The sequence below is a fragment of the Cottoperca gobio genome, chromosome 24 (assembly GCF_900634415.1).
Source record: "Cottoperca gobio chromosome 24, fCotGob3.1, whole genome shotgun sequence".
Lineage (NCBI taxonomy): Eukaryota > Metazoa > Chordata > Actinopteri > Perciformes > Bovichtidae > Cottoperca > Cottoperca gobio.
In genome coordinates, this window is record NC_041378.1 from 5,826,644 (window position 1) to 5,851,137 (window position 24,494).

The window sequence follows — 24,494 nt, forward strand, 5'->3', positions numbered from 1 at the left end:
GTATTCTTTTATTCGTTACCCATCACACCTGGAGAGATCAGGGGGGGGGAGAGATCAGGGGGGGGGGGGCTGCACAGAAACACTTTCTTCACACGTGCGTCACACCCAAAACAAAACCTGAGATGCAACCAACCTGCAGCTGCTCTGTTGGCCTTCTCCAGATTGAAACTGAGCGTATGAGCTCACAAAGGAAGGAAACAGCTCTGTATGTATGTATGTATACAAATCAGCCGCTTCCTCAGGCTGACCACTTTGGCAGTGCAGCGAGCCTGAAGGTAAGATGTTGCAGCTTCGTGCTCTGCACCATGTTAACTCTGCAGTGACCTAGTTCTCAAACTCTGAGCATGCTTTCCTTTTTAAAGGTTGTCGAAGTGATGTCTCATATCAGTAACAAAGGGCTGGTGTTCAGTAAATGTTTTGTAATTGCAGCTCACGTGGACAAATCCTCAGTGATTGATGTATAGTTTGTGAAAGCTCTGTATAAGTGGAAGTTTCCTGTTAACTGTGCAGCGACGTTTATGTCTCCTGGCTGCATACAGTGTAGAAGGTGTATGTGTAACACTTTATTAATGTCCTCTTCAAGACTTGTCTGAATGTTGTGCGTGTGTGTGTGTGTGTGTGAGCGCTGCATACTCTACAGAGCATGACAGTGAAAATGAAACGTTTCCATTTTTGTCTCAAGTGATTGATCTTCCCTGCACTTTCAACTTTGCTGCGCTTATTTTTAACTGACTGTACATTTAAGTGACTGTAAAGACGAGCTGTTGAATACTAAGTGGAAAACCACTGGATGTTTTGTTTTTTTAAAAACACACATGTCAACACCTTGCAGCTAAATTCCTGCGAGGTATGTTGAGATACTTTTAGCTTGTGTGGTTATGGAAGAACCGGTCATTCTTTCTAAAAATAAAGGACCCTCAGTAACAGCTTGCTGTGTGTGGGTTTATATTTGGGGTCTTCGTGTGGTGATGAGCACAGCCAGAGCTCAATGGTATGCAGCCGCTCTCACAGGTCTTCCGGGAAATTGCACCCTGGGTGGGAAACGTATCAGAGACCACGTGGCTGCTCTTGTCTTCCTCACGACTTTCAGACGACATATTTGGGTCCCATTGTAATCAGTCAGGTGCGCTTTCCTGTCACTGCTGTGGGCTCCCACCCTCTCTTCTCGGATGTGAACTCCCCACTTAAACCGCGGACAGCCTGAATCACCACGGTCCTTTGCATAGTAGAGGCGAGTGTGAAATGACTCATTGACGTGATGAGGATCCCTCCGTGAACCAAAAGCCTCCTATTGAACTGTCACAACCAGAGCTATTGTTTCTTCAAATGAGAATTCACATCTCACACGAAGAAGTGTCTGCTGCTTCACAACCTTTCTCTAGCAGCACGTTTCACATCTCGTCTCATTTATATTGACAACTTGAGATAATCCCTTCTGGCACGGTGCAGGTCAGCAGAGGACAGATAACAGATGTGTCTCTCAGTGAGGCCTAATTACAGCTGCAAGGATGTTTTCTCCAGCCTCCTGGCAGCTCTGGACAGTAACAAGCACTTGCTCTTATCTTCCAACACAGGCTGGCATCAGCTATTCAACAGGCTGCTTCCTCTCTACTCCTCTTCTTCACTCCTCTGCCACTGAAGAGCAAAGTGGTTTTGTTACAAAACGGAGATGTTTGAAAATAAGACCCCTCTTATGAGATAAATGAGACCTGAAAGGAATAGTTTGACATTCTGTGTCAAGATTTAGATGAGAATTGATTTGTGAGGGTGAATAAAGCTTAGCTTAGCATAAAGAATGGAAACAGCGGCTAGTCAGCTAGCGGAAGTTTCTAGCTTGTAGGGTAAAACATTTGCTTTGCATTCTACCTTAACACACCTTAAAGCTTTTTAGTATAGTTCATAGAGGGTCCAAAAAGTCACTGCAACAAATAGTTTTTTGTACGGATTAAACAAATAATTTATGTGCTAACGAGTTATTTCTTGAGCTTTCGAGATGCTGGCCGATGTCGTTACCTTCAGACAGAGCAAGGCTAACAGTTTCCCTCTGCTTCAAGTCTTTATGCTAAGCTAAGCTAACTCGGGCTGCAACTAACTATTTTTTTCATTATCGATTCATCTGCCGAATATTTTCCAGATCGATCGATTAATGATTAGGTCTTTAAAATGTCAGAACATAGTGAAAAATGTACATCCCAGTTTCTCAAAGTCCAAGTTCTGTTATGTATTCAGTTTAATATGTTATACAACAGAGAAAAGCATAAATCTCCATATTTAAGAGGCTGAAAACAGCATTTTATGCCATTTCTTTGCATGAAAAGTTACTTAAACTTTCAATCAATTATCAACATAGTCTAATATTTTCCTTTCAATCGACTATTAGATCAGTCGACTAATCACCGCAGCCCTAAAGCTAACCGGCTGCTTGCTTTAGCTTTAAATTCACCATACAGACATGACAGTGGTATCAATTGTCTCATCTTATTCGTAGTAAGAAAGCTCTTGACTGTTAACTTTAAAACAAAGCTGTATTCAGGTGATGACTTTGTTTTTTCGATTCATATTCAGCAGTTGCAGTATGATTTGAATAAGTCTGCTGACCTGCAGCAAAGAAAAAAAACACAGACGCACGTCAGCCATCAATAATGCAAGGGTTGGCATTTGGTTTGTTTTGCAGCTCTGACATCAGTGAAGCATCGCTGCTCTTCCTGCAGCTGAGGAAGCTGGTGGTTGAGACGGGGTTGAATACTAGGGGGGGGGGGGGGGACGTACAATAAAGGATGAGGAGATGAGCAGATTAAAATATTGCCCATTATTATTATTATGAGTGTGTAGTTTGTTTCATCACTTCCTGTGTGGTAGAGGGTATGAAAATAGGGGCTCCCACTGTTTAACCATCCAAGTGGAAACAACGCTCTGCTCAGGTCTAAATGTGGCTCTGACGTGGACGGGGACTCTGTGGAGATAACCGTCAGGAGAAGGATCTTATGGGCACATACTACTAGAATAACCTTTACTATCTCACTTTCGCTTTACTCTTTCAGCTCCGGAGGACTAAAGAGGAGGTCTGCGTCCAGTAAGGGGAAGGGTTACAGAGCAGAGGAGGAGGAGACAGGAACAAAAAAGAAGACAGTGAAGCAGAGAGAGAGAGACAGATAGAAGAGGACCAGTGACAGAGATACAGATGATCACAGACTGCTGCTGTTCAAAGATGGATTTAACTTCGCTTCAAGCTCTGGAGAGAGAAAGAGTCCTGGAGGTTCTGCGGAGAGACAAACAGCTGCGTACCATTGAAGAGGACAGGATAAGGTGAGTCATTTTTCTGTGAAATACCTCTGACTGATGCTGAAAGTAGGCTGCACTACCTTCTTTCTTTAAGCCTTATGAGACCAACAACACAGGGGAACATAAAGCTGTCACAAAGGAAAATAGGATTTAGTTTTTGTCGTTCTGTAACTAAAAGCTACTTCATTTGATCAAATTATAAAGAAAGGATGTGTGCAGATGTCTTTCACTGCCGACAGAAGATAAGTTTCCTCTGTGAAAAAAAACTTAAAGGAATATTTCACCCACAAATTGATCATTTGTTTATCAATTACTCACCCCACGTTAGCTTGAATTCTTGAAGCGAACTTAGTTTTTTCAGCGATTTGAAGAATAAAAAAAAAGTGAGAAAAGTTTTGATGAATGAAAAGAAGTAAATGGGGGCCGCCTTTAACGACAGCAAAACTACATCAAAACATCTGTTTACAAACGCTCACACTACTCTTGCACTATAATCCAAGTCTCATTTATCCAGTCGAATTAAAACCTTATTATTATTATTATTATTATTATTATTATTATTATTAGGTAACACAGGTTGAGTGATTGATACACAATCAGCATGTGTGAAGAATTCCTTTTTAAAGATGATTGTGATTCTCTCCATCGTCATCTCAGGAGGATGAAACATGATCTCCAGGAGCTTCGAAGGAGAGGTGCGAAGAGTTTCGCCCGGCAGTACGGCGAGAGGACCTGCGCCCGCTGCCAGAGGCCGCTGGGAAAGTTCTGGAACTCGGGCGAAGTCTGCAGCGGCTGCAGCCACCGCATCTGCAGCAAGTGCCGCGTGGGAGCGGCGGACTGGAAGTGCACGGTCTGCTACGCCTACAGGTGCAGGAGAGGCCCACACCTTAATGCAAAGAAATATCAAATCACAGCACAAAATCACTTTCTGGCTTTTACTTCCCTGTTGGGCCCCAACTTTATTATTTTGGTTCACTCTCACGGCTCTCGTAGCTTGTTTTTCTCCGCAGTAGGCAGCGGTTTTCTTAAAGCTACCTGCTCAGCTCCAAACAGACAGTTAGATACTTGCTAGCGGAGCATTTAGCAGCTAAAGAACCAGATATTTCCCTTGTTGGTGGAGACCACAGAGCTAATAGAGAGAATATTGGACCTACATTCACCGGGCTTCACTCCGAATGAATGATTATGTTGCTCCATAACTGCAACTATTTGCAACTTCCGCTTTCCCCAATTGGCCAAGTTATTGTCACTTCTCTCAAATATGAAAATATAGTAAAAGAGCCAGAAACCATAACATAAGACTGTAGTCAGGCACAGTAACTAGACTATACTTTGCAACCTCTTCTTTTTCAGTGTGATGAAGTCGTATGAGTGATGATAATTATGTAATTATGTGTTCCTTCCTCACAGGGAGGTGAAGTTCAGGTCTGGAGAATGGTTCCTGGAGGAGAAGGCCAAGAAATTTCCAGTCACCACAGGTGTTTATAAAACTGCTTGTGTTCACAATAGATTGTTATTAATAATTGAAACTCCACTGATTGATAAAATATGGATGATCCGGGTCGTGTTTGTTTATTGCTTTATATTTGGGGTTTAAAAGTCACTGAATTATTCAGTACTTACAGGGTAGCAAAGCATTAACTGCATGCTCGTATTTAACAGTGTGTGAACATTTGTCTTTCACGCTTGTGGTTCATTATATTTCTGTTCTTCACAGACAAATATGAGATGGTTGGTGAGAAACTATTAAAGAGCTACAACGTGCTGAGGTACGAGGAGTGTCAACATGCTTATTTTTGTATTCGTTATAATGAACTTGAACAAAAAGCATGAAGTAACTTGTTTCAATGTTTTCCACAGCGATATATCAGTTGTGCCTCCCACTCCTCCACCCTACTTATTATCAGATTATCAGTTTCTGAGCAGATCTGGGGTAAAGTTCTGACATATTTCCTGCATAATGCTACAGTAATAAGTGTATGTATGAGCCAATTAACCATGTGTTTGGATCTGCAGGATTTGAAAAACTCAAAACCGTTTACCAAGTCTATGGAGGATCTAATGGTTTCCTTCACCAGTCATATTAAAAGTGAGTTTTTAAACATGCTTTCTTATCACTTCTTAGTCGCCATTTAGCAGTAAGTCTTTACTCAACAGTCTTGCCAGTGCATCACTTCCTCTGGATGTTATCACATCATCAGCTGAATAGTCACACAGTAATTACCACAAAGGAAGTGTGCCTGAAATAATGTGATGCAATAAAAAAAACCCTCTGAGTTCATCATCTGAACTGCTGCAGCAGAAGTTGCTTAAGGTGATGGGCACAGATAACAACGACATATTGTTGTAAAAAAAACCAAAACATTTCCAGGTAGTGGACAAACTGTTGCTTTAAGTAGTTTGTTGTTGTGTTTTTTTAGTGAACACTTTGTTCTCTTCTGAGATTTGAAGCGTCTGACTTCTCGTTTCTCAATGCAGAGATTTCCACTTCTCAGAACGATGTGCGAGGAGACCTGCTGAGAGTCGACAGCAGCCAGAGAGAGACGTGCTCCCACTACACCCAAATGAGCCTCTCTGACACTGACATCAACAAAACTAGCACGGTAAGTCAGCTGCAACACTTCCACACGTTCAGCACGGCAACACAAATCATTCGGCTCGAGGGTCTGAGTCTTGTTCGGAGCAACTCTGGCCGATGAGACCATTTACCACGGCCATTAAAGGAGCTGAACGTAATCTAAGACCTTTACTGGTCCCTTCTGGTGCTGAGAAGGAATAACTATGAGTAAAGAAATGATCCCGCTTCCCTCTTTCAGCTCTTTAAAGGCCCCAGTCTTCCAAACCTGTTCAAGAAAAGCAAAGACAGCGACCTGGAAGGCTCCTCCACCGGGGCGGAAGAAGAAACTTCATGCGGTTCTGAGTACTCTGGAGGAAAGCGAGTAAGTAGAAAGCTACTGATAAGAGAATAAAATCCCCCAGTGACATCCTTTTGACTTTTGATAAATCACCTAGTGGCAGAAAAATGACATTTAAACATTGCAACCCCTCAGGGCAGCAGCAGCAGCATGATGAGCTTAGACTGCGGCCTCATCGAGAGCATCGTCGTAGCAGGAGAGCTGGAGCTGGCTCTGGCCTACAACACACACACCTCCAGGCTGGAGATCACAGTCGGCACCTGCAGAAATCTCTCCTACGGAGACACCAAGAGGAAGAAGTGTCGCCCGTAAGAATAATAAAGAGAACTCTCTGCATACATGTGCATGTAGGACCTCGTTTCGTTGTGAGATTATCCATCAACACCTCAGCATCCTTTTATCTCTTTGTGTAGGTACGTCAAACTCTACGTGCTGCCGGGAAATAGCAGCAAAATGAAGACGACAGTCAAGAAAAACACAACTGATCCGGTTTATAATGAAGTTTTCAAGGTGAAAAGAGAAATGTTGTTACATCAGCTGTCTCACATCAATGTGGCGTGTATCATGCTCACATTAAACACAGTTCTGTGTCTGCTTCTTGACAGTATCCACATAGAGCGCCACCTGCTGTTTGGAAAGAGACTGCGGGCCTCTGTGTGGCATTCAGGAACCCTGAGAAGGAAGGTGTTTCTCGGCGAGGTCCTTTTCCCGCTGGATGGCTGGAGATTTGAGGACAAAGACTCCCAGTGCTTCAACTGGTACCCACTTTGTCCGAAGGTAAAAACTAGTTCAGATGTCCTGAAGTGAGGAGCAAAGCATTAAAGGCTCTGTAGATATTAAAGGAACAATAAAACCACAGATGTAGTTTTTACACTTTGTTTTTTTATAGGAATCAAACAAACAAGATATAATGTGCTAACTACTGAGATTTAGAAGTTCTGGTCGGTGGATGTTTTGTTACATTTGGACAGAGACCAGCTGTTTTTAGTCTTTATGCTAAGCTAAGCTAACTAGCTGCTAGCTATAGCACATTTTCCTTTAAGTACAAATATTATTAAAAAAACGAATAATCATATGAATATATGTATATATTTTAAAACACTGCTCAGTATTATATAAAAAAATTAATAATTCACATAATGTATTGCAGGTTCCTGTTTTTTAGGTTGCATGCGAGTTTATTTCCTCTCTTGTGTTTCTGTCCATCAGGCTGAGAGTTCGGAGGGCGGCGCTGTGGAGCCGGACGGAGAAGTGCTGGTCCGAGTCAAGTTTAACAGCCAGGGTGAGCTCATGCAGCTCAGCTCCTTAAATTATCTGCAAGAACAAGACTCACGTCGCCAGATCATTTAATATTATAATAATGTGTTTATTCAGATAGTAATTCAATAATTACATATCTGCATTTTAAAGTCTTACATTTGAATCAAATCTTGTAACGGAGGATATTACAGGTTTGCACAAAAATGTTTAACTTTCTCTTTTCGTTTATTTATTTATTTATTTATTATCTATTTTGAACCATATTCTCTCAAACCACACAAAGCATTTTACATTTTTTGTATTGTATGTGATTAACAAATAAACTTGATTAAAGCTGACTTGAGTTGACACCAACAATGTAATTATATTATATTGTGTATTATTATTATTATTATTATTATTATTATTATTATTATTATTATTATTATTATTATTATTATTGTGTATTATTATTATTATTCTGTAATTATTATTTTAATAAGAATGTACTAAATAAATAATAAAATAATAAAAATAATAAATAAAACACAGCTCATAATGCATATGTTCTAATAAATAAAAATAAGTATACTGTAGTTAAATGAATCCCAAATCATTATAGTAGATTATAATATATTTTCTAGTGCAGTTATCATGTGCTCTAATGTGCTACATGTGATCTCCAACAATGCAATACTTCAACACTTTTCACAAGAGCTTTACAAATAATAAATAAAATAATAAATGCTTTACAAGACATTAATTGAAAACCAGTGGTGGAAGAAGTCCTCGTAAAATATATGATTTATTAAGTAAAAATAGCAAAAATACTCTGAAACTGCAAGTCCTACATTTAAGATTAGTAAAAAAAAAAGTAAAATAGTACAGTAAGAGTACAAAATGCAAAAGCTCAATAGTTTAATTAAACTTCAGTTTGTGTGTAAATACGTTTCGTTAACGTCCTCACTGTTGAAAGCAGTTTTAAAGGGAATAAATAATAAGTTCCAGCACTAGAGGTCAGTAGAACCTCTCTTTTGGCTCCTCCGTGAAGAGTCCTGCAGTCCCACAGAGGTTAACGCTGTGCCACATGGCAATGATCGACTAACTGTCCTTATCAAAGGTGCCAAACACCTTCCCATTAACGCAAACACGGGGCAGAACACATGCGTCAGAGTGTAAACACACCTCATTGTGTGGCCTTGCGTGTCTCTGCGTGTGTGTTTCTGTGTCTGCAGGCCTGCGAGGTGTGTTATGTGTGTTCTGGTGTGTGTTGATGAATGCAATAAATAATGTAAGTGTTTAATAAGTGTGTGTGTGTGTGTGTGTGTTTGTGTTTAGGTGTCTGACTCTAGGAGCAGGAAGAGATGTCGTCCACAGGACGCCCTTCTCTGAGGGTGAGAGTGGGCTCATGCTGGCTCTCTGAAGGCGGAGCTGTGGCCCCTCCTGCCCCTCTGAGGGGCTCTAACAGACCCTGGTAACTTCCTTTAACCCCACCTATTTCACATTAAGCGGGACACTACAGGTTAACTAATAGAGATCACTATGGAACCTCCCGGAGTTCACAGTTATTTGTTTTATTACAAGCTTTCGGAAATGTTTGAATATGCAAATATCTCTTTGTGTCACTCCATAAATCAGAAAATACTGTCAACAGCCGTAAAAAGGAGGAGACACAGCGATAGCGTCATAACTGTTCAAGATGCAGTCACGAACCTTTACAGGAGTGTAGTTGAGATATAAATTAAGGCCGAGTTTGAAGATGGGTGCGGTCCAAGAACAGGCGCCTGAAGTAGGGGGAGTCCCCCAACTTCTCGCCCCTGTACTGATTTGGTGGCTGGTGTGATCCCGTTGCACGATGGTCTCTAGTTATATGTTTCTAATACATTATTAAAGGAATAGTTCAATTTCAGGATTTAATTTTATTCTATCTTATTCGCTGCAGACAGCGAGAGTGGTTTCAATCTTCTCATCCGATTCTCTAAAATATTTCCCTTTAGATATGATTACAGTTATGTGAATCCTTAACTGTTTACACAGCAGCTATAAATGCTTCATCGGACTTAAAATTATCATTAATAAACACACAAAATGTCCTTCTTACATCATAGCATGTTAGAATGTATTTATAAGTCATCTATATATGGCTTATAAATGCAAAATAACCAGCTGAGGCTCCTCTGCAGCATTAAAGGCATCTTTCAAATTCAATTTCCTCACGAAAGTGAAGTTCAGCGAAACATCCATGCAAATTAAATCACTGGGAAAGACACTGGGATGATATTTCTCACAAATGAAATCTGGAGGCGCTTCACAGGAAGTGATTTGATTTATTTCAGAGTGACTCTTCAGCTTTTCCTGCGGTACAATGAAGCCTTTCTTGTCTCGGTCCGTGTGAAAGACGCGGCGCTCAGTCTCTGGTTTCACATGAAGAAGAAAAGCAGCGATGATGTCACTGACCCGGAATTCTCTGTTAACCCCGTCTTCTCCAGGGTCACCGTGGCAACCGGCGTTGGGAAGCCCAACAGGTGGAGCGGCGTCAGCCTCCACGTGTCTCGCCAACGTCAGGAGGAACATGACGACAACAGGCTCGGCACTTTAAGACGTTCACAGTTCAGTGTTTATAAGATCTGCGAGATGTATTCCGTTAACAAAGCGTGCACACGAGTGAAGGAAATGTTTTTAATGTATTTAAATCTGGAGCTTGAGCTTCCCTCTTCTTAAAGTCACTATAAGTATGCTGAAACATTAAATACCCCCATATTAAAATAGTTTTATTTATCGCTGCTATAGTATCTATCTGCACAGAATACGACAGCCTCTGTTCTTCTCAACAGATAAGAAAGAAACTCCCCAAACCTCATGACAGTATGTCATTAAGCAAACATATTTCTGGTTGCATGGCAAGTCGCAGGAAGTGCGTTCTGTCATCAATGCTCAACCTCTCAGCAGTTTAATGTGGAAGAAAGATGGAAAAGATATATTTTGTTATATATGTGCACTTTTCATATGCAGCCCTGAATCATATGCATCATAACAAATGAGAATTCCTGCTATATTATGCCATAATGTACTTTTAAAGTCATATAGTGTGTAATAAAAACATGATTGTATAGTATGTCATAAAGATGTCCTTTTTTTAATAAAAAAAAAGTAAAAAATCATCGTATAATATGTCAAAAAATTAATAAATCTCATTGTATAGTGTCATAAAAAATTAAAATAAATCTCATTGTATAGTGTCATAAAAAATTAAAATAAATCTCATTGTATAGTGTCATAAAAAAGTCACTTGGGGGCCAAAAACAAATTATTTACAGCCCAAAAGTCCCCAAAAGAAGTATGTTGACATGTGGTGTTTTGGTCATACAGTGTACAAAGTAGAAACACGCAGATGTGTAATCAGATTTTCTTTTATTGCCAATATGTTGAACACCTCATTATAAAATCCTGTTCATATACAAAGGCCAGCAGAGCTGTTTCCATGACAGTGTCAGTAGATGCTACTCTGCACGTCCAGAGAGAGCAGAGTGTTGTACTGTCTGCGTCTGTCCATTGTGACCCACCTTGCAAAAATGAAAACTCTTTGTAACGTTCACCTCAACCCTCTTTAGGTTTAACACTAAAATAACTAAAGTTTTTGTGACTAAGCACCTTGGCTACGAAGTGAAGACCAACTGTCTTGGCACTGATCCCTGCGGAGGGACAGTCCGAGAGGAAGGTCACTCGGGAGGGTACGAGCACACAACACGTGCTCATCTCTCAGTCAACAGCGACGTGACAGAACAGAGAAATAAAATATATTAAACTTATATTAAAAGTGTCCCAGTCAACACAGCGCTCTGAGGACAGAGACAGTCCTCAGCGTGCTGTGAACTGCACGGCAAAACAAAAACTAATTAAAAGTACCTAGATAGATATCAATCTCCGTAACTGATTTAATGGCATGCAGCTGGACATTTCCTACAGTAAAAAATAATAATAATTTACAGTTAAATCTCTTTAATTTAGTGATCTAAAAAGGAAAACGTATGGAACATAAGACTGCTACTATTTTGGTCAATATATAAAACATATTAAATGTTTCATTATCATTAGTATATAGCAAAAATATACAAACCAAGATGAAATACCCTTTTTAATGTCCCGTATACAGTATAAATATCAAACTAGGGATGATTCTTTTTAAACTACTGTATAGCAATATTAAACATAAATGGAAGTGTTCAAATAAAACAAACGTACACGTTTCTGCGTATACTTTCCCCCCCTTTCTGATTGGTCGCTATAAACGACAAAGTGTCCTTTTCTTCCCGCACGACGACAGACATCAAAAAGAAGCGAGGCTTTGATTACATATTACACGTGCACATCATGGAATAATGAGAATAATAATAAGAAGATTTGGCTAGTCCCACTACTTCATCACACCTCTGGATAAAAACAATAATCATTTGGTCTGAATTTGTTCCAATTACGCACAATCAAATACACGAATAGGATCTGAAACACTAAGAAGAGAAAAGGTTTTGGCACTAAGTTTTCTTCAAAGGATTTGCAAAGCTCTGCACACTCGCGACAGGAGTGCGTCTCTCTGCGAGTGATGTTTGTACGGCTCCGGCTGAGTCTGACCGACGCGTGTCGTACATGAGCGTGTTTGTGTGTGTGTGTCCGTGTGTGTCGGCCGAGATGTAGGGACCATTCAGAAAGGGCGCGTGGGCCGAAGGCTTTTTTTTTTTTTTTTTTTATAAGGACTCGAACTCGTCGATCCTCTGCTTGGTGTTGCCCTGCCTGATCTGTCGCAGGGTCTTGTATTTGTCTCGGCCGGCCCGGACGTTCTCGCTGTGAAGAAGGTCGTTCTGGGTATTCTTGGATTCGTCACGCGCCTGAGCCAGCTCTGAGGTCAGGGCCTGAGGGGGGGGGGGGGGGGCAGAGAAGGAGAGCAGGCATGAGAAGAAACCTCGGAAACAAACCCGACAAATAATACAAATTAACATCCAAAAACAAAGCACTTCATTTTGGACACTTGTGAATTATTATCATTTGGCGTCATCACTTTGTTAGCAGGAAGTAGTGCACCTGCACCGGCCACGCAGATGCACCACGATGTCCCAGAGCAGGACGCATGAGAACAGAGATAATCTTTGTTAACTGTATGTGCAGGTTTGTAATTAGCGTTTATTGTTTGTTACTCTGGATTTACTAATAATGGAAAGCTGTTCTGTGTCTGGAGTGTTTCGTCTGTTTGTGCATTGTTTTTTAATTATTAGGGACTTTCTATTTGTGCACTATTATTCTCTGTATTCATGTAGTTCTTGTTCCTTCTTGATTCATTTATAGTTATCATTATTCTTTATGCTTTGTTTCCATTCCTGTTCATGGACTACTCCTTATGTGTAGGGAGCAACTTCACAACGGGGTGTGAAGCAGCAACACGGGGAGAAGTTAAGCCCTGATTCTCACCTAACCTGTCTGCTTCGGTTTGAACAAACTATGCCAAGTTCGCCTGTTTCCTTAATCTTGTATGTGCTGGTGTGGCAGCTGTAAACAGACCTACTGCAGGATTCTGTGACCACGAGACCTTTGATTTCATCGTCACTCGAAACCTGTTGAATCCATTTTGCACATTTCTGCTACGACCACTATTGCACAGCTCCTCCACCTTTAATTAAGATATACTGTACACACGTTTTATTTTTAATATTATTTCTGTATTTGCTCTTATTTTCTTAAACACCAAAAGCACATTCCTTGTATGTGTGGCAATAAATCCAAATTCTGATTCTGATTTATGTGATGAACTAATTTGGCAGTTCACCAAAACAAAGCGTCGGACACAGAAACTGTCCTCCGGTAATGCTATGGTACAAACTTTTATCTATTCGTCTATTAATATACAATATGTCCAATTGCAGACTTGGCTAATCATTCGTGTGAAAAAGACTTGTATTGGGCCACTTAGTGAAAGACAGCGTGTGAAAATGTTGTTATTAAAAAGGCTAAACGCCAACAAATGTGGATTGAAGCAGAATATTTTGTTATATAAAAACATGTTGTGAATTTTAGAAATGATTACATCTATATTTTATTAATACGTTCTGGACTTTCCAAAGATCTGGAGTTATTGGAAATGTTTGGAAACAACGCAGCCAGCACTAATCTAATTCCATAAATAGTAAAACACTAATAATATTAGTGTCGCCTGATCTTTACCTGATATATAAATACAAGTTTTAAAAGAATGAATAGATGTGCAAAAAAAAAAAAAAAGGCTACTAATGAGCCCTGCAGTCGTATCACATGAGCTGCATCGTGTATCTGCATCTGGAGGCTGCATCGTGTATCTGCATCTGGAGGCTGCATCGTGTATCTGCATCTGGAGTCTGCATCTGGAGGCTGCATCGTGTATCTGTATCTGGAGGCTGCATCGTGTATCTGCATCTGGAGGCTGCGTGAGGCTGATCTTTTCTCCGTTTCTTTACCTTCAGCTGTTTCTGGACGCGCTCGTTCTTCTCCGCCTCAGTCAGGCGATCCTCCTCGTTGCGGTGGTCGTTGATGCCTTCAGTCTGCAGGTCGGCGCTGTTCGTGCTGGTGTTCTCCTCGCTGTCGCTGTTATCGTCCAATTGCTCGAACATGGGGGGAGGTGGAGGCAGCGGGGGCGCCGTCATCACCATGTGCAGCTCATCCCTGGTCTTTATCAGATCGTCCTGGGCCTCCTTGGCCTGGAGAGAAGAATCAGTAACGGACAGACACTCAGTTCACTCTTCAGGAAATCTGATCGGTTCTTTATTTTAAAGTTTTTAAATTTAACTAAATATATAAAGTACATACTCCAACATAACTTCCCTCCCTGTCACATCCAGAGTGGTTTCCTTTTTGGCATTCGTTTTGGGTTTAAGATTACAAGCATGCATAACTCGTCAACAAAAACACATTAGCTCAGTACTACCTTGTTTATTGAACAGTTTGGGCAGGTGAGAGAAAGTGTAAAGAGTATGCGAGTGCTTGCAGGTCTAACGTACAGAACCAGCCTGCTGTAAATGACAGAAATAGCAGTGAGCCTCAGTATACTGTACTCTGCTCAGGTAAAGCTCTCACCCTGAGCTGCCAGGAGTTGGCCTCCTCCTCCTTGAGTTTCCTGGCGTCCTCCAGCAGGCTGATCTTCGCTGTGTGCTCTGCCAGCTCTGCAGCCTGATACAAAACGACAAGAGAACACTTACTGAAGAGTCCAGATTTAATACACGTGATAAAGATAGAACCATTTACTTAATAAGTAATTGAGATCAGGATCAAGAGAGACCCGAGTGCAGCAAAAAGTAAGAACTAAATGAGAGAGTAATCTTCCAAATGAATGTGCGTTTTGTGCGGAGTAGACACAAAGCCTCCTGATGAAACGTGACTCTTTGTGGCACATTCCTTCTGACCACAACAATGTGCACAGCTTGTATTTCACCAGCGGTTCACCTGAGCTAACCGAAGGCTCAGTGTTAAACGGTACACCTGCTTTAGCTGTAAAGATACTCAACCGACTTCTTGGCCGCAAAAACACAGGGACACAGTGATGAAACATTTCCCGTTTGTCTTTTTCAGTCACGGTGCGTGGAAGTTGCACGGAGACTTCATCCATTGCACAAGCGTCCCTTATAGGGTTTAAGTATAAAAGAGTGTAGCGGCAGGTGTCCGCGCGATAAAACAATAGTGTGAATGTGGAGAAGGAACCGCAGCTTTACTGTCCGGGCTGTGAAAGTGAAAGAGGGAGCGGCACACAGTCCTGTGGGTGGTCTGCAGCCGAGTGGCTCGGGGTGAGGGGGCGGCTGCTCTGAGGTGTGGTCCAGCTGGACGCTACAAAGTGTTTTTGTCTGGAGCTACTGTAGCCAGGCACTGCTGAATACACAACCCTGCAATGTGCCTGGTACAGAGCTGGACAGAGTGAAAGCTCAATGTAGTGAGAACTATTTTAATTTATCTTATCTGCAAACAAGGTGCCAACTCTCGAGATTTTGTTTTTTTCGGACGTGCGAGACTTTTCTTCCCACAGTTTGTTGTTTTTTTACTGAACCGCTGCAGGTTTCTTCTTCTTCTGTTGTTGCCGTTTGTTTTATGTTTGGCATTGATGTCATTTTGTGGGAAATGTTCTTTTCACTGTTAACTTTACATGAAAGATTAAAAGTGTGACATTTCTGTTACATGTAACACAATGCTACACATATAAATGTATTGTATGCATACAAAAGTTGATACCCTTTGTCTGTGTACTACAGTACAGCATTGACTCCTCCCAGTAAATCTCTACCTCCTGTTGAAATATGAATCTAAAAACAGACAAAACCTTTCACTTTGGTGGCATTTGCTAATTTACTGACATAATAACTAGGTTTTGGAGCATGAATTAAATGTTTTGGGTGAATCTTTTGCAATCTTGCAACAGATTTTTAAGTCCGTTTTAACAAAATGAGCCAAAGTGAGAAAAACTGTGAAGAGAACCAGAGAGCCTCTTTTCTACATCAGTCGTGCTACAAGCTAGAATTACAGCCCTATAATATTGGATATTGAAGAAAAGTTCCTAAACAATTGCACAGTGTCATTAAAATACTGACCAGCTGCTCCTGACTCTTCAACTGGTCCTCAGCATGGCGGGCCAGCTCCTCTTTAGCCAACAGAGCGGCCTGACGCTCGGCCTCCAGACGAGCCGCCTCCTCCTCGGCTCTCCTCCGCTCCTCCTCCAGCAGCACGGCTCTCTGGACCTGGTCCTGCAGATCTACGATGAAGAAACGTGAGAGACGTGAGACAGAGCTCAAAGAAAGAGGCTGGTTTTACAGCTATTTCATCAGATACTCCGACTACAAGTCTTGAATTTAAACCAGAACCATGAAGCTCTGTGATTTTGCTTTTTAAAAAAAGGATAAGGTATTATTTCATATTTCTTTTCTTATTGTTAACAAAGACAATAATGCGTCAATACTTTTCACCACTAAGTTTCTAGCACATTCTTACTTCACAGATCCCAAAAGTATGGTTACATCTTTAAAAAGGAGGCGAAGTGATTTCCTAAAACATCTGAGCATTGTGGGTATTTAGCACACGTTACTATTTTCAGTCTTAAATTAATACACATTTCAGCTTTCTTTATAATCTTTGAGCATGAGGCATATCATTTTTCTTTTGTGATACATATCAACAATGGACGTCTCTATGAACAGAAGTCCAAACACAGATAAAGTAAAATTACAATATGCAAAAAGTAAATAAAGTCAATATGTCCAATGTCATGCTTCTACTGCGGGGTATCCCCAGAGCGCAGAGGTACTGTAGAGAGACGACGCTACTGGGCAACCAAACTCTTTCCCATGACTGTGTAAACTCTCTGGTACCACAATCAGCTGGAATGTAAAGCATTTAAAAACAAACACTGCAAATCATTTGGAAGTCTTTTATGAGCTGGAAACATGTTAATCATTACTAAAGAGGAACCCCCACAGCTTACTGAATGCAATTCTGTCAACAACGATACGCTTCCTAAAGTCAATTTCTGCTCTGCTGCCTGCAGACGAGCTTTGGACACTGAACTAAAGAGAATCTAAACACAGAATTAAGAAAATGACTGACCATAATGCTTCATACTGTAAACACATCACTGCTCGAGTAAATAACAGATGCTTCGTTGTTTTTGGCTGAGTAATCGTTGTCTACGTTGTTTACAAAACAAATAACCTGCTTTCATAACCCCGCGTACACCTACCCGCATGTACACACGTAGTCGGACTATTTTCCCACACACACACACACACACTGACGCACACACTCTGTATTCTCAGGGTTAAGTGATGTACGAGTGCCCTCCCCCTCCCCCTCACCTCTCTCCACCTTCTTGGTCTTCTCCTCAAACTGGTGCATCCTCATCAACAGAGCCTGATTCTCTTGCTCCATCTGATCCTTCTCTCTCTCGATGGCCTCTCTCTTCTTCTTCTCGTTCTCCAGCTGGGCCCTGCAGATAACACACAGCCGTCGTGAGCTGACATGGTTGATGCGCAGTTACGGCTGACAAACGACAGTCGGTGAGCCCCCACACACACACACACACATGTATTTGTACACACACAAGCCAAGATTGCACAAGCTGCTCCGTTTCCACTGTTATAAAACAAATAAACATGTCATGCATGTGTCAGGGTCACATGATGACCATTTGAGGTCATGAAGTTGCTTAAATCCGATCCTGTGAAAGGATGCTGCTAGGATGTGACCGCAGTCATCAGTCATAAGAATTATTCAAAGGTTTGAACCTGCAAATAACAATTCTTTAAATGCTTTAATGGTTTGGATCTAGAAATACTCATCAAAATCAGAAGCTGGTCAATCCGTTAATTTACTAATTAATAATAAAGAGAGAAAGCAGCACATCCTCACATTTGAGAAGGTAGACCCGGTTTATAATTAGCAGTTTTCTTTCTCAATAAATGACTTAAGTGATTATTAAACCTGATGATTCACTTTAGGCGTCGACAATAGGGACCAAACTTCATTTAAAAGTAACAAATACAGCAGTTAAAATACAGCATATCTAAATGAATAATACAAAGTGTTTGATGTTACCGTATTTGCTGCTTTAGAGCTGCGACATGTAGTCGATTAATCGTGCACTTTTATTTACATTGATATCTACAGTAGATATATAAAAAGTAAAAGTTTCAATGTAGACTATGAAAGAAAAGGGCTGGATTTGCCTCACTGTCCTATTTGTGATGCAGCTTTATTATTAATTATTCTATAACTTTTGCTGCAGCAACAAGCGGACATGTCCCTCAGGGCTTAATTATTTTAATTAGCCATCTTAAGAGACTCTTCACAAACCATCTAGTGACTTTGTTTGGACACCAGCGCAGAGCCCGTGAGCTTCTGTGAGTATGAACCCTAACTCTGTCTGCTGGTGATCTAATGGTTCACCTGCTGGTATCAACTGCGTCGTGTCAGCGTCACCGTGTTTGAACAGCTGTGCGAAACACACAGTGGGCCGACAGCTGTAGTTGAGACCGGGGCCAACATCCAATCACTTTCACTTCAGCCAAATCAGGAAGTTCATTTCCCATACTTGAAAAGGAAAGCTGCGGTTTTGCCCAATGAATGGAGGTTTCCCTCGACATGTGGAACTGCATGAATTGAATGTGTACCTGCCAGAGGTGGGACTCATTGTTCTGCAAGTCACAAGTAAGTTTCAAGTCTTTGCTCTCAAGTCCTAAACTTTGAGTCATAATGAGCTCCCAAATATAAGACCGGATAATCGATTATTCATTTCTTACGCAAACAGTTTTTATTTACGTTAGAAATTATTTCGGGAGTGTAACTTTTATCCATTTAGAAAACAATTTTGCAAAAACATATTATACAGTACATGACAGCATCACATATACATGTTTCCAGACGTCTGCGTACCTCTCCATCTGTTTATGTTGCTTCTCCTCTCTAGCCTGCGCCTTCATCTGCTGCACCTCGATCGTGTCTGGCTTGCGGCGACGCATGTACAGCTCGTGGTTGCCCATGCACAGCTGCAGGATGCGCTTGTTTATGCGCAGTCTCGGTGCATAAAACACAAAGTCCTGACATTTGGAAGAAACAGACAGGAGGAATATGTAAGAGAGGAAAAGTGAACACCAGGCTGAATAAAGTGTCGAGCTGCCTGGTCATTGTGCTTCGCTGATAAAAAAAAAAAGGACAAAGACTGCAGTAGTGGCTCTGAGCAGGTGCAGGGACACTTTTAACACAGATTACTGCTGCAAACAGTAGAGACTGATCCACTTATTGAGAAATGTAAAATAGCCCGAGCTACACAGATAAGGTTCGAGGCGTTTGAGGTGCCTAGAAAGTAGCCCCGTCTATTCTGCACGCTAGATCAGACTGAGGATATGTTTAATGGGTTTTCTCTACACTACAGAGAAACATTACACCACAGGTCAAATGTAAGCAGAGAGCTTAAGTATAGACGCACAATGCAACTCAATAGACTCTGAAAGCTTAATTTTATCTGAAGAGAAACAGGCAAACTGGAGAGGATTGCAAAGGAAAAGGGAGACTTTTAAGAGAAGTACTTCTGAGTACTTCGCTGCCGAAGTATTACTCACTGGAGATTTTTTGTCGATGGGCTTGATGATGAACTTCTTATCGTTGAAGGAAATGTTTCTGATCTCACTCCAGGGGAAGCCGATCTTTGGGGTCAATCTGAGGAAGTGAACAGATGAACACAAACGTTAAACTGTGATACCTAAACTTCTGTGTGAGGACCACAAAGTGATAACAATGTTATTACGCAACACATTATCTTCTTCTGATCTATTTAGAACAACAAAAACTTAAGAATGCACAATGTAAAGGCCCTGTCACACATATCCGTATGACAGAAACGTATGCCGGCGCATATGAAATATCGGCAATAGGTTGATATAAATTAAGGGTAAGTTGTGATCGTTTGAAGAACGCAGACGACACGACCGCCTGTCACACAGTTCCGTATGGCAGAAACATATGCCGGCGTATATGAAAAGTAGCTCAAAATACGTCCAACAGCGGTGTTGTAGCTGACGTATACATAACGAATACATAACTAATTATTATACGCATGTCAAACATTGATAGCTTATCACTTACTTATTTAAAACGTATCAGAGCGTCTGACCAACGGAGCTGGAAAAGTGCCATCTGGTTCACGTCATGCTGATGCTGGAGAACGGCTAACATGCTGAACGCTAGCTGTACTGTAGAAACACGTTAATAAGTTACTCCGTCGTCAGGCATCATCTTAACATCGGGTAGGAATAGGGTATCCACTCGTTATCAATACATTGGCTGTAGGGTTCACCGTCAGCCGACTGTAGCCTATATCTAACGTACCTCTAACGTAGTCACGTAAGTATTCACGTACTGTATTTACGTACGTGAATACTTACCTACGTAAATACAGTACGTGAATCACTGTATTTACGTAGGTAAGTATTCCATATTCACGTATGTCTAACGTAACGTCTGCATATCTTATGACGCACACGTCGGGTACGTTCGGTAATTTTGAACATGCTCAAAACATCAGCGTTCAACAACGCACCCCAGCGTAACACAGCGAGCTCTTAACGAATACTACTTATACCTTACCTTATATCAACGTACACCAGCGTGTTGCCGATATTTTGTATATGTTCACTTTTCCGATCCAATGAAAAGTTGGACGTATTTGGACCGACAAATTTTCGTATGCGCCGGTATACGTGTCTGTCATACCCTTAACCGTGACTTTATTTGCACCTGCGCAATGTAATGTTCATCGCTATGTGGACGACTCACAACTGTACATAATCGCCACTTTAAATGATTTAACAGACTGCCCTAAAGAATATCAGAGTTTTTATGTCCAACAACTATTTCAAATTAAATTACCGAATTAAAGACTTTTAAAAAAGGTTGATGTTATAAGACATAATCAAACACCACACGAGTCCTTTCATTTGGATCAATGCACTGCTACATACTGTCGTGTTAGAATAAACCTCTCTCTGGATTTCTGGAGGGATGGATCTGGGGTGTGGCTCGCCGCTCTATTGTGCCAGACTGAACGGATGCCAATCTCATTCAGCATTGTACAAAGTAGCACTGTAAACATTGACAGGCCGATAGTGTTGTAATCTAGAAAGGCAGCCATCCGCCTTGCAGTGAAACTCCGCACTGCCTAAACTGGAATTTCACTCCATTACTGACCCTGACACATGCTTGTGGAATTGAGAAAACAATGTGGAAGTTATCTGAGCGATTGGATATTTCTATCAGAGACTGGCGGTTTATTGAGCCGTGCTTTATCAATGTATTGATGCAGACTACACAATCTCAACAATAGTAGAACATTTCTGAACCAATGTCAAGAAACCAAATATATTCAGCTAACTATCAAATAAGACGAATAAAAGCTGCCAATCCTCACATTTGAGAATCTGAAACCTAGGAATGTTGAATACCTGACACCTTTGGCAGCTAGATACCAACGTTACTACCGAGTTAGAGTAAAAAGAAAAAGGAAACTAATATTAATTGATAATGTTTTTCAATATAAATCCAACATTTTAATAAGTGAATCCTCCTCCTGGGCCTCCCAAGCAGTTACGTAACATGAGGAATAAGTGAATCTGATGTCTGACGTGTGTGTGTGTGTGTGTGTGTGTGTGTGTGTGTGTGTGTGTGTGTGTGTGTGTGTGTGTGTGTGTGTGTGTGTGTGATCGTTGCTAAGAGGAAACCTTGGATCCTGGAAAACTCTGTGGTTTTCTCAGAGCAGGAGAGCCTAAAGAGTTAAACCAGCACCAGACTGTGTGCCTAGCAAAGCCTTGGCTGCACTGCTGCATTGTGGGCCAGCTGCTCTCATTGGAGAGACAGTGTTGTAGGTTCGCCTCACATTCTTAAGTGCGGCACAGCTTGAAAAACCAGTCGGCGTAGCCATGGTTACACCAGAGGGCACCGTGGAGGAGAGGCATTTCTTTGCTGATCCCAGGGAGCACATAAAGAGCCTGACTCACACGAGGACACAAGGACCCCGTACGTTATTTAACTATGCGTCTCTCGCTCTTGTCGGAGGTTTCAAACCACAGTTAAGATACAATAAGGCTAAATGAGAGCCTGCATGAACTTTAATAGCAGTTACAGTAATTAAGTCATTTAGAGCCGATATAAGACAAAGAATTAAAGGCTGTACTTTGTCATGACCCGTCATCAACTTTCTCTTGTCATTACTTCCACGGAGGCAGACAAAGTAGACCACACTGATTTCAATAGACGCTGGCATGAAAGCAGACACAGTGCAGCCAGTTTAACATGAAGGAAAAGCTACAAGCTGGTAGTGAACAACAAAACTCAGCCAGGGGAAGAGTACGGCTGGATGGATTTCCAGCACAGGGACCGAAAGGCACCTGGGTTGAAGTGCTCCTTTAAACACACTTCACTCCAGTAACCCCCACAGGAGAGTTCAGGACTCATTTCACCAAATAAACGATGATTACCTCCCAAACTGTCTTGCCCTGTAAACAAAAGTGATAATCACAACCGAGACCAGGCTGGAAAAGTAGGTTTCCCTTGAAGCCCAATGCCAAACAAAGAAAAATACAAAAGAGAAATAGTTGCTTTTCTTCTGTCAGACAGTCTGTGGGTTCACAGGAGAAATGGGTAGTGATTAACTACAGACACGGACAAGTCTGAGGTCAGAGCCAGCACTTACTCAGGGGGAAATAAAACAAGAAAAAAGGAAAATTAAGGTCAGTAAAAGTATCGTGGGGATTTATGTGAATCATCTTCAGTATAAATGGAACACAAAACGTATCATTCGGCAGTTTTAGAGTTTATTTATTTAAATTATACCTCTGTAAGCAGAGAGGTGTGGACAAAAGGCGTCCTGTTAATCCTACACGTACTGTATATATTAACAAGAGAGGATGACGCACGCACAATGATATGCAACAAAGGCACAAATTGTAAATCTAAGTATGAATATGTAACTAGGAAAAACTGCACTTATTATGCTCTTCATAAGCTTCAGGACTGCCTTAACAAAGACTTTTTATTTAACTGTAGAACAGTTTAAGCTTCTACTTAACGATGTTTTACATTATAAATGCTCCTGTTTTACTTAATATGTCTGCTTCGTCCCTTTGTACTTGTTTTTGTCTGTGTTTTGCATAAGAAGGGAAGCTTCCCTCCCAATTGGTGTCCCATGATTAAATAAAGGTCATCTATATATCTACAGATATAAACGGATTCATTCAGCTCAAATCTGATAATAATGTTACTCCCCCAAAAAAAGAGCAGATTTTAAATAATAAAGAAACATAAAAGCTGCCGAGATTTCATTTTCCCAATCTGTCTTTGAAGATACTCCTCTAAGACTTCATTGCTATTCGTGCCATGTCGTCTGCAGAGAAAGAGGAATAGTGATGAAGTGCAGACATGGACCTGGCCCAGCCCGTCCAGCTCTGTGACAGCAGCAGCAGGCAGAAACAGACACGAACATCAGCGCCGTTTCAAAATGGAGGTGCTTACTTGTCGTCCTTCTCATAAATGTTGAGTCCCAGGGCGTCCACTCCCAGCCACAGCTCTGTTCCCTTCTTGTTCTTGATGTCAAAGTAGTTGACTCCATACATTTCCAGATCCTGGCCGATCTTCAGGTACTCCAGGATAGCGTCCTCCCTGCAAGAATAGCCAGAGGACAACATTAAGTAATTATCATGAAAGTGCAAATCTTATTAACTCAAAATCTGTGAGATTATATAAAACACACACTCACTTCAGCATCCCATGATGCTCCTCGTGCCACACCTGAATCCTCTCCTCCCATTGTTCTCTAGATAACTTGTGCTGCTCCTGGACTCTACGGAAAGAGAAGGAAGCAAAGGTCAGCTACATCACCAATACAGAGAGCGCTAACAGAGAACACAATCTGAAATCTCTGGCTTTGGTTAGATAAAATGACATTATCGGCTTTGTTGTCATGCAACGTGCAAAGTCCAACTTTATTGTGTCTGCATCAGGTTGGTTTTGCTGACTTTTCTCTCACTGTGATTCGCTGTGCGCCAGATTGAGAGGAAAGGGGTGTGTGTGCTGCTGGCATTCCAGCAGTGCAACTGGAAGTGAAGACTGATGCATTTTGTGCACCGTCAGACGCATAACCCTTTCTAAAAAAAAAATCACATAACCCCGTCTGAAGGGCGAAGGAAAGTAAATCTGTACTCATGTGTGCATCAAACCAGCCGTCGGTGCCATTTTACACCGTTTTCGGACAACAATGTCGGGTATTGTGACAATCTCAGGACACACAGGAGTCACAATTCACATGGGAAAACACAATGATCATATTTCAATATGTCAAGACACAGGAATTAAAAAGTGACTTCATCAGCTGCTGTTTTGTCACTGAAACTTAATGCTGCTCGTTTTGTTTCTTTTGGCTTCCAGGGTGAATATGGTTTAGTTCCTCCCTTTAAAATGTTTTATTAAATGATGACCTAATGCAACACAAGTAACTTCTTTCAGTGCCCAAACCTA

At 41.3% G+C, this 24,494-nt stretch overlaps 2 protein-coding genes across 5 annotated transcripts in view; one reads left to right on the top strand and one right to left on the bottom strand.

Annotated features, from left to right (window-relative positions):
- Positions 1-102: 102 nt before the first annotated feature.
- On the top strand, positions 103-10,511 carry sytl3 (synaptotagmin-like 3). 4 transcript variants are annotated; one of them, XR_003834585.1, is made up of 15 exons: positions 105-275; positions 3,042-3,306; positions 3,940-4,149; positions 4,693-4,760; positions 5,000-5,051; positions 5,143-5,215; positions 5,299-5,371; positions 5,761-5,885; positions 6,099-6,221; positions 6,333-6,505; positions 6,611-6,707; positions 6,803-6,974; positions 7,407-7,479; positions 8,775-8,910; positions 9,926-10,511. XR_003834585.1 is itself a non-coding variant. In XM_029462569.1 (13 exons), the coding sequence occupies exons 2-13, from the start codon at positions 3,182-3,184 to the stop codon at positions 7,545-7,547; spliced, it is 1,446 nt and encodes a 481-aa protein (XP_029318429.1). In that variant the 5' UTR covers positions 103-275; positions 3,042-3,181; the 3' UTR covers positions 7,548-7,795. The 4 variants fall into 4 exon arrangements, 3 of the variants coding, with proteins under 3 accessions (XP_029318429.1, XP_029318426.1, XP_029318428.1); XM_029462569.1 differs by lacking the exons at positions 8,775-8,910; positions 9,926-10,511 and having other exon boundaries at positions 103-275; positions 6,611-6,721; positions 7,407-7,795; XM_029462566.1 differs by lacking the exons at positions 8,775-8,910; positions 9,926-10,511 and having other exon boundaries at positions 106-275; positions 7,407-7,543.
- Positions 10,512-10,830: 319 nt separating this feature from the next.
- The window catches only part of ezrb (ezrin b), a 32,076-nt gene continuing 18,412 nt past the window's right edge, over positions 10,831-24,494 (bottom strand). Inside the window, exons 6-14 of the mRNA XM_029425300.1 lie at positions 23,737-23,820; positions 23,493-23,639; positions 19,550-19,646; positions 18,864-19,027; positions 17,288-17,418; positions 16,031-16,191; positions 14,532-14,624; positions 13,916-14,155; positions 10,831-12,343 (exon numbers count right to left, since the gene is read on the bottom strand). Coding sequence (XP_029281160.1) covers positions 12,179-12,343; positions 13,916-14,155; positions 14,532-14,624; positions 16,031-16,191; positions 17,288-17,418; positions 18,864-19,027; positions 19,550-19,646; positions 23,493-23,639; positions 23,737-23,820 — 1,282 coding nt within the window. The 3' untranslated portion in view covers positions 10,831-12,178. The remainder of the gene's footprint in view (positions 12,344-13,915; positions 14,156-14,531; positions 14,625-16,030; positions 16,192-17,287; positions 17,419-18,863; positions 19,028-19,549; positions 19,647-23,492; positions 23,640-23,736; positions 23,821-24,494) is intronic.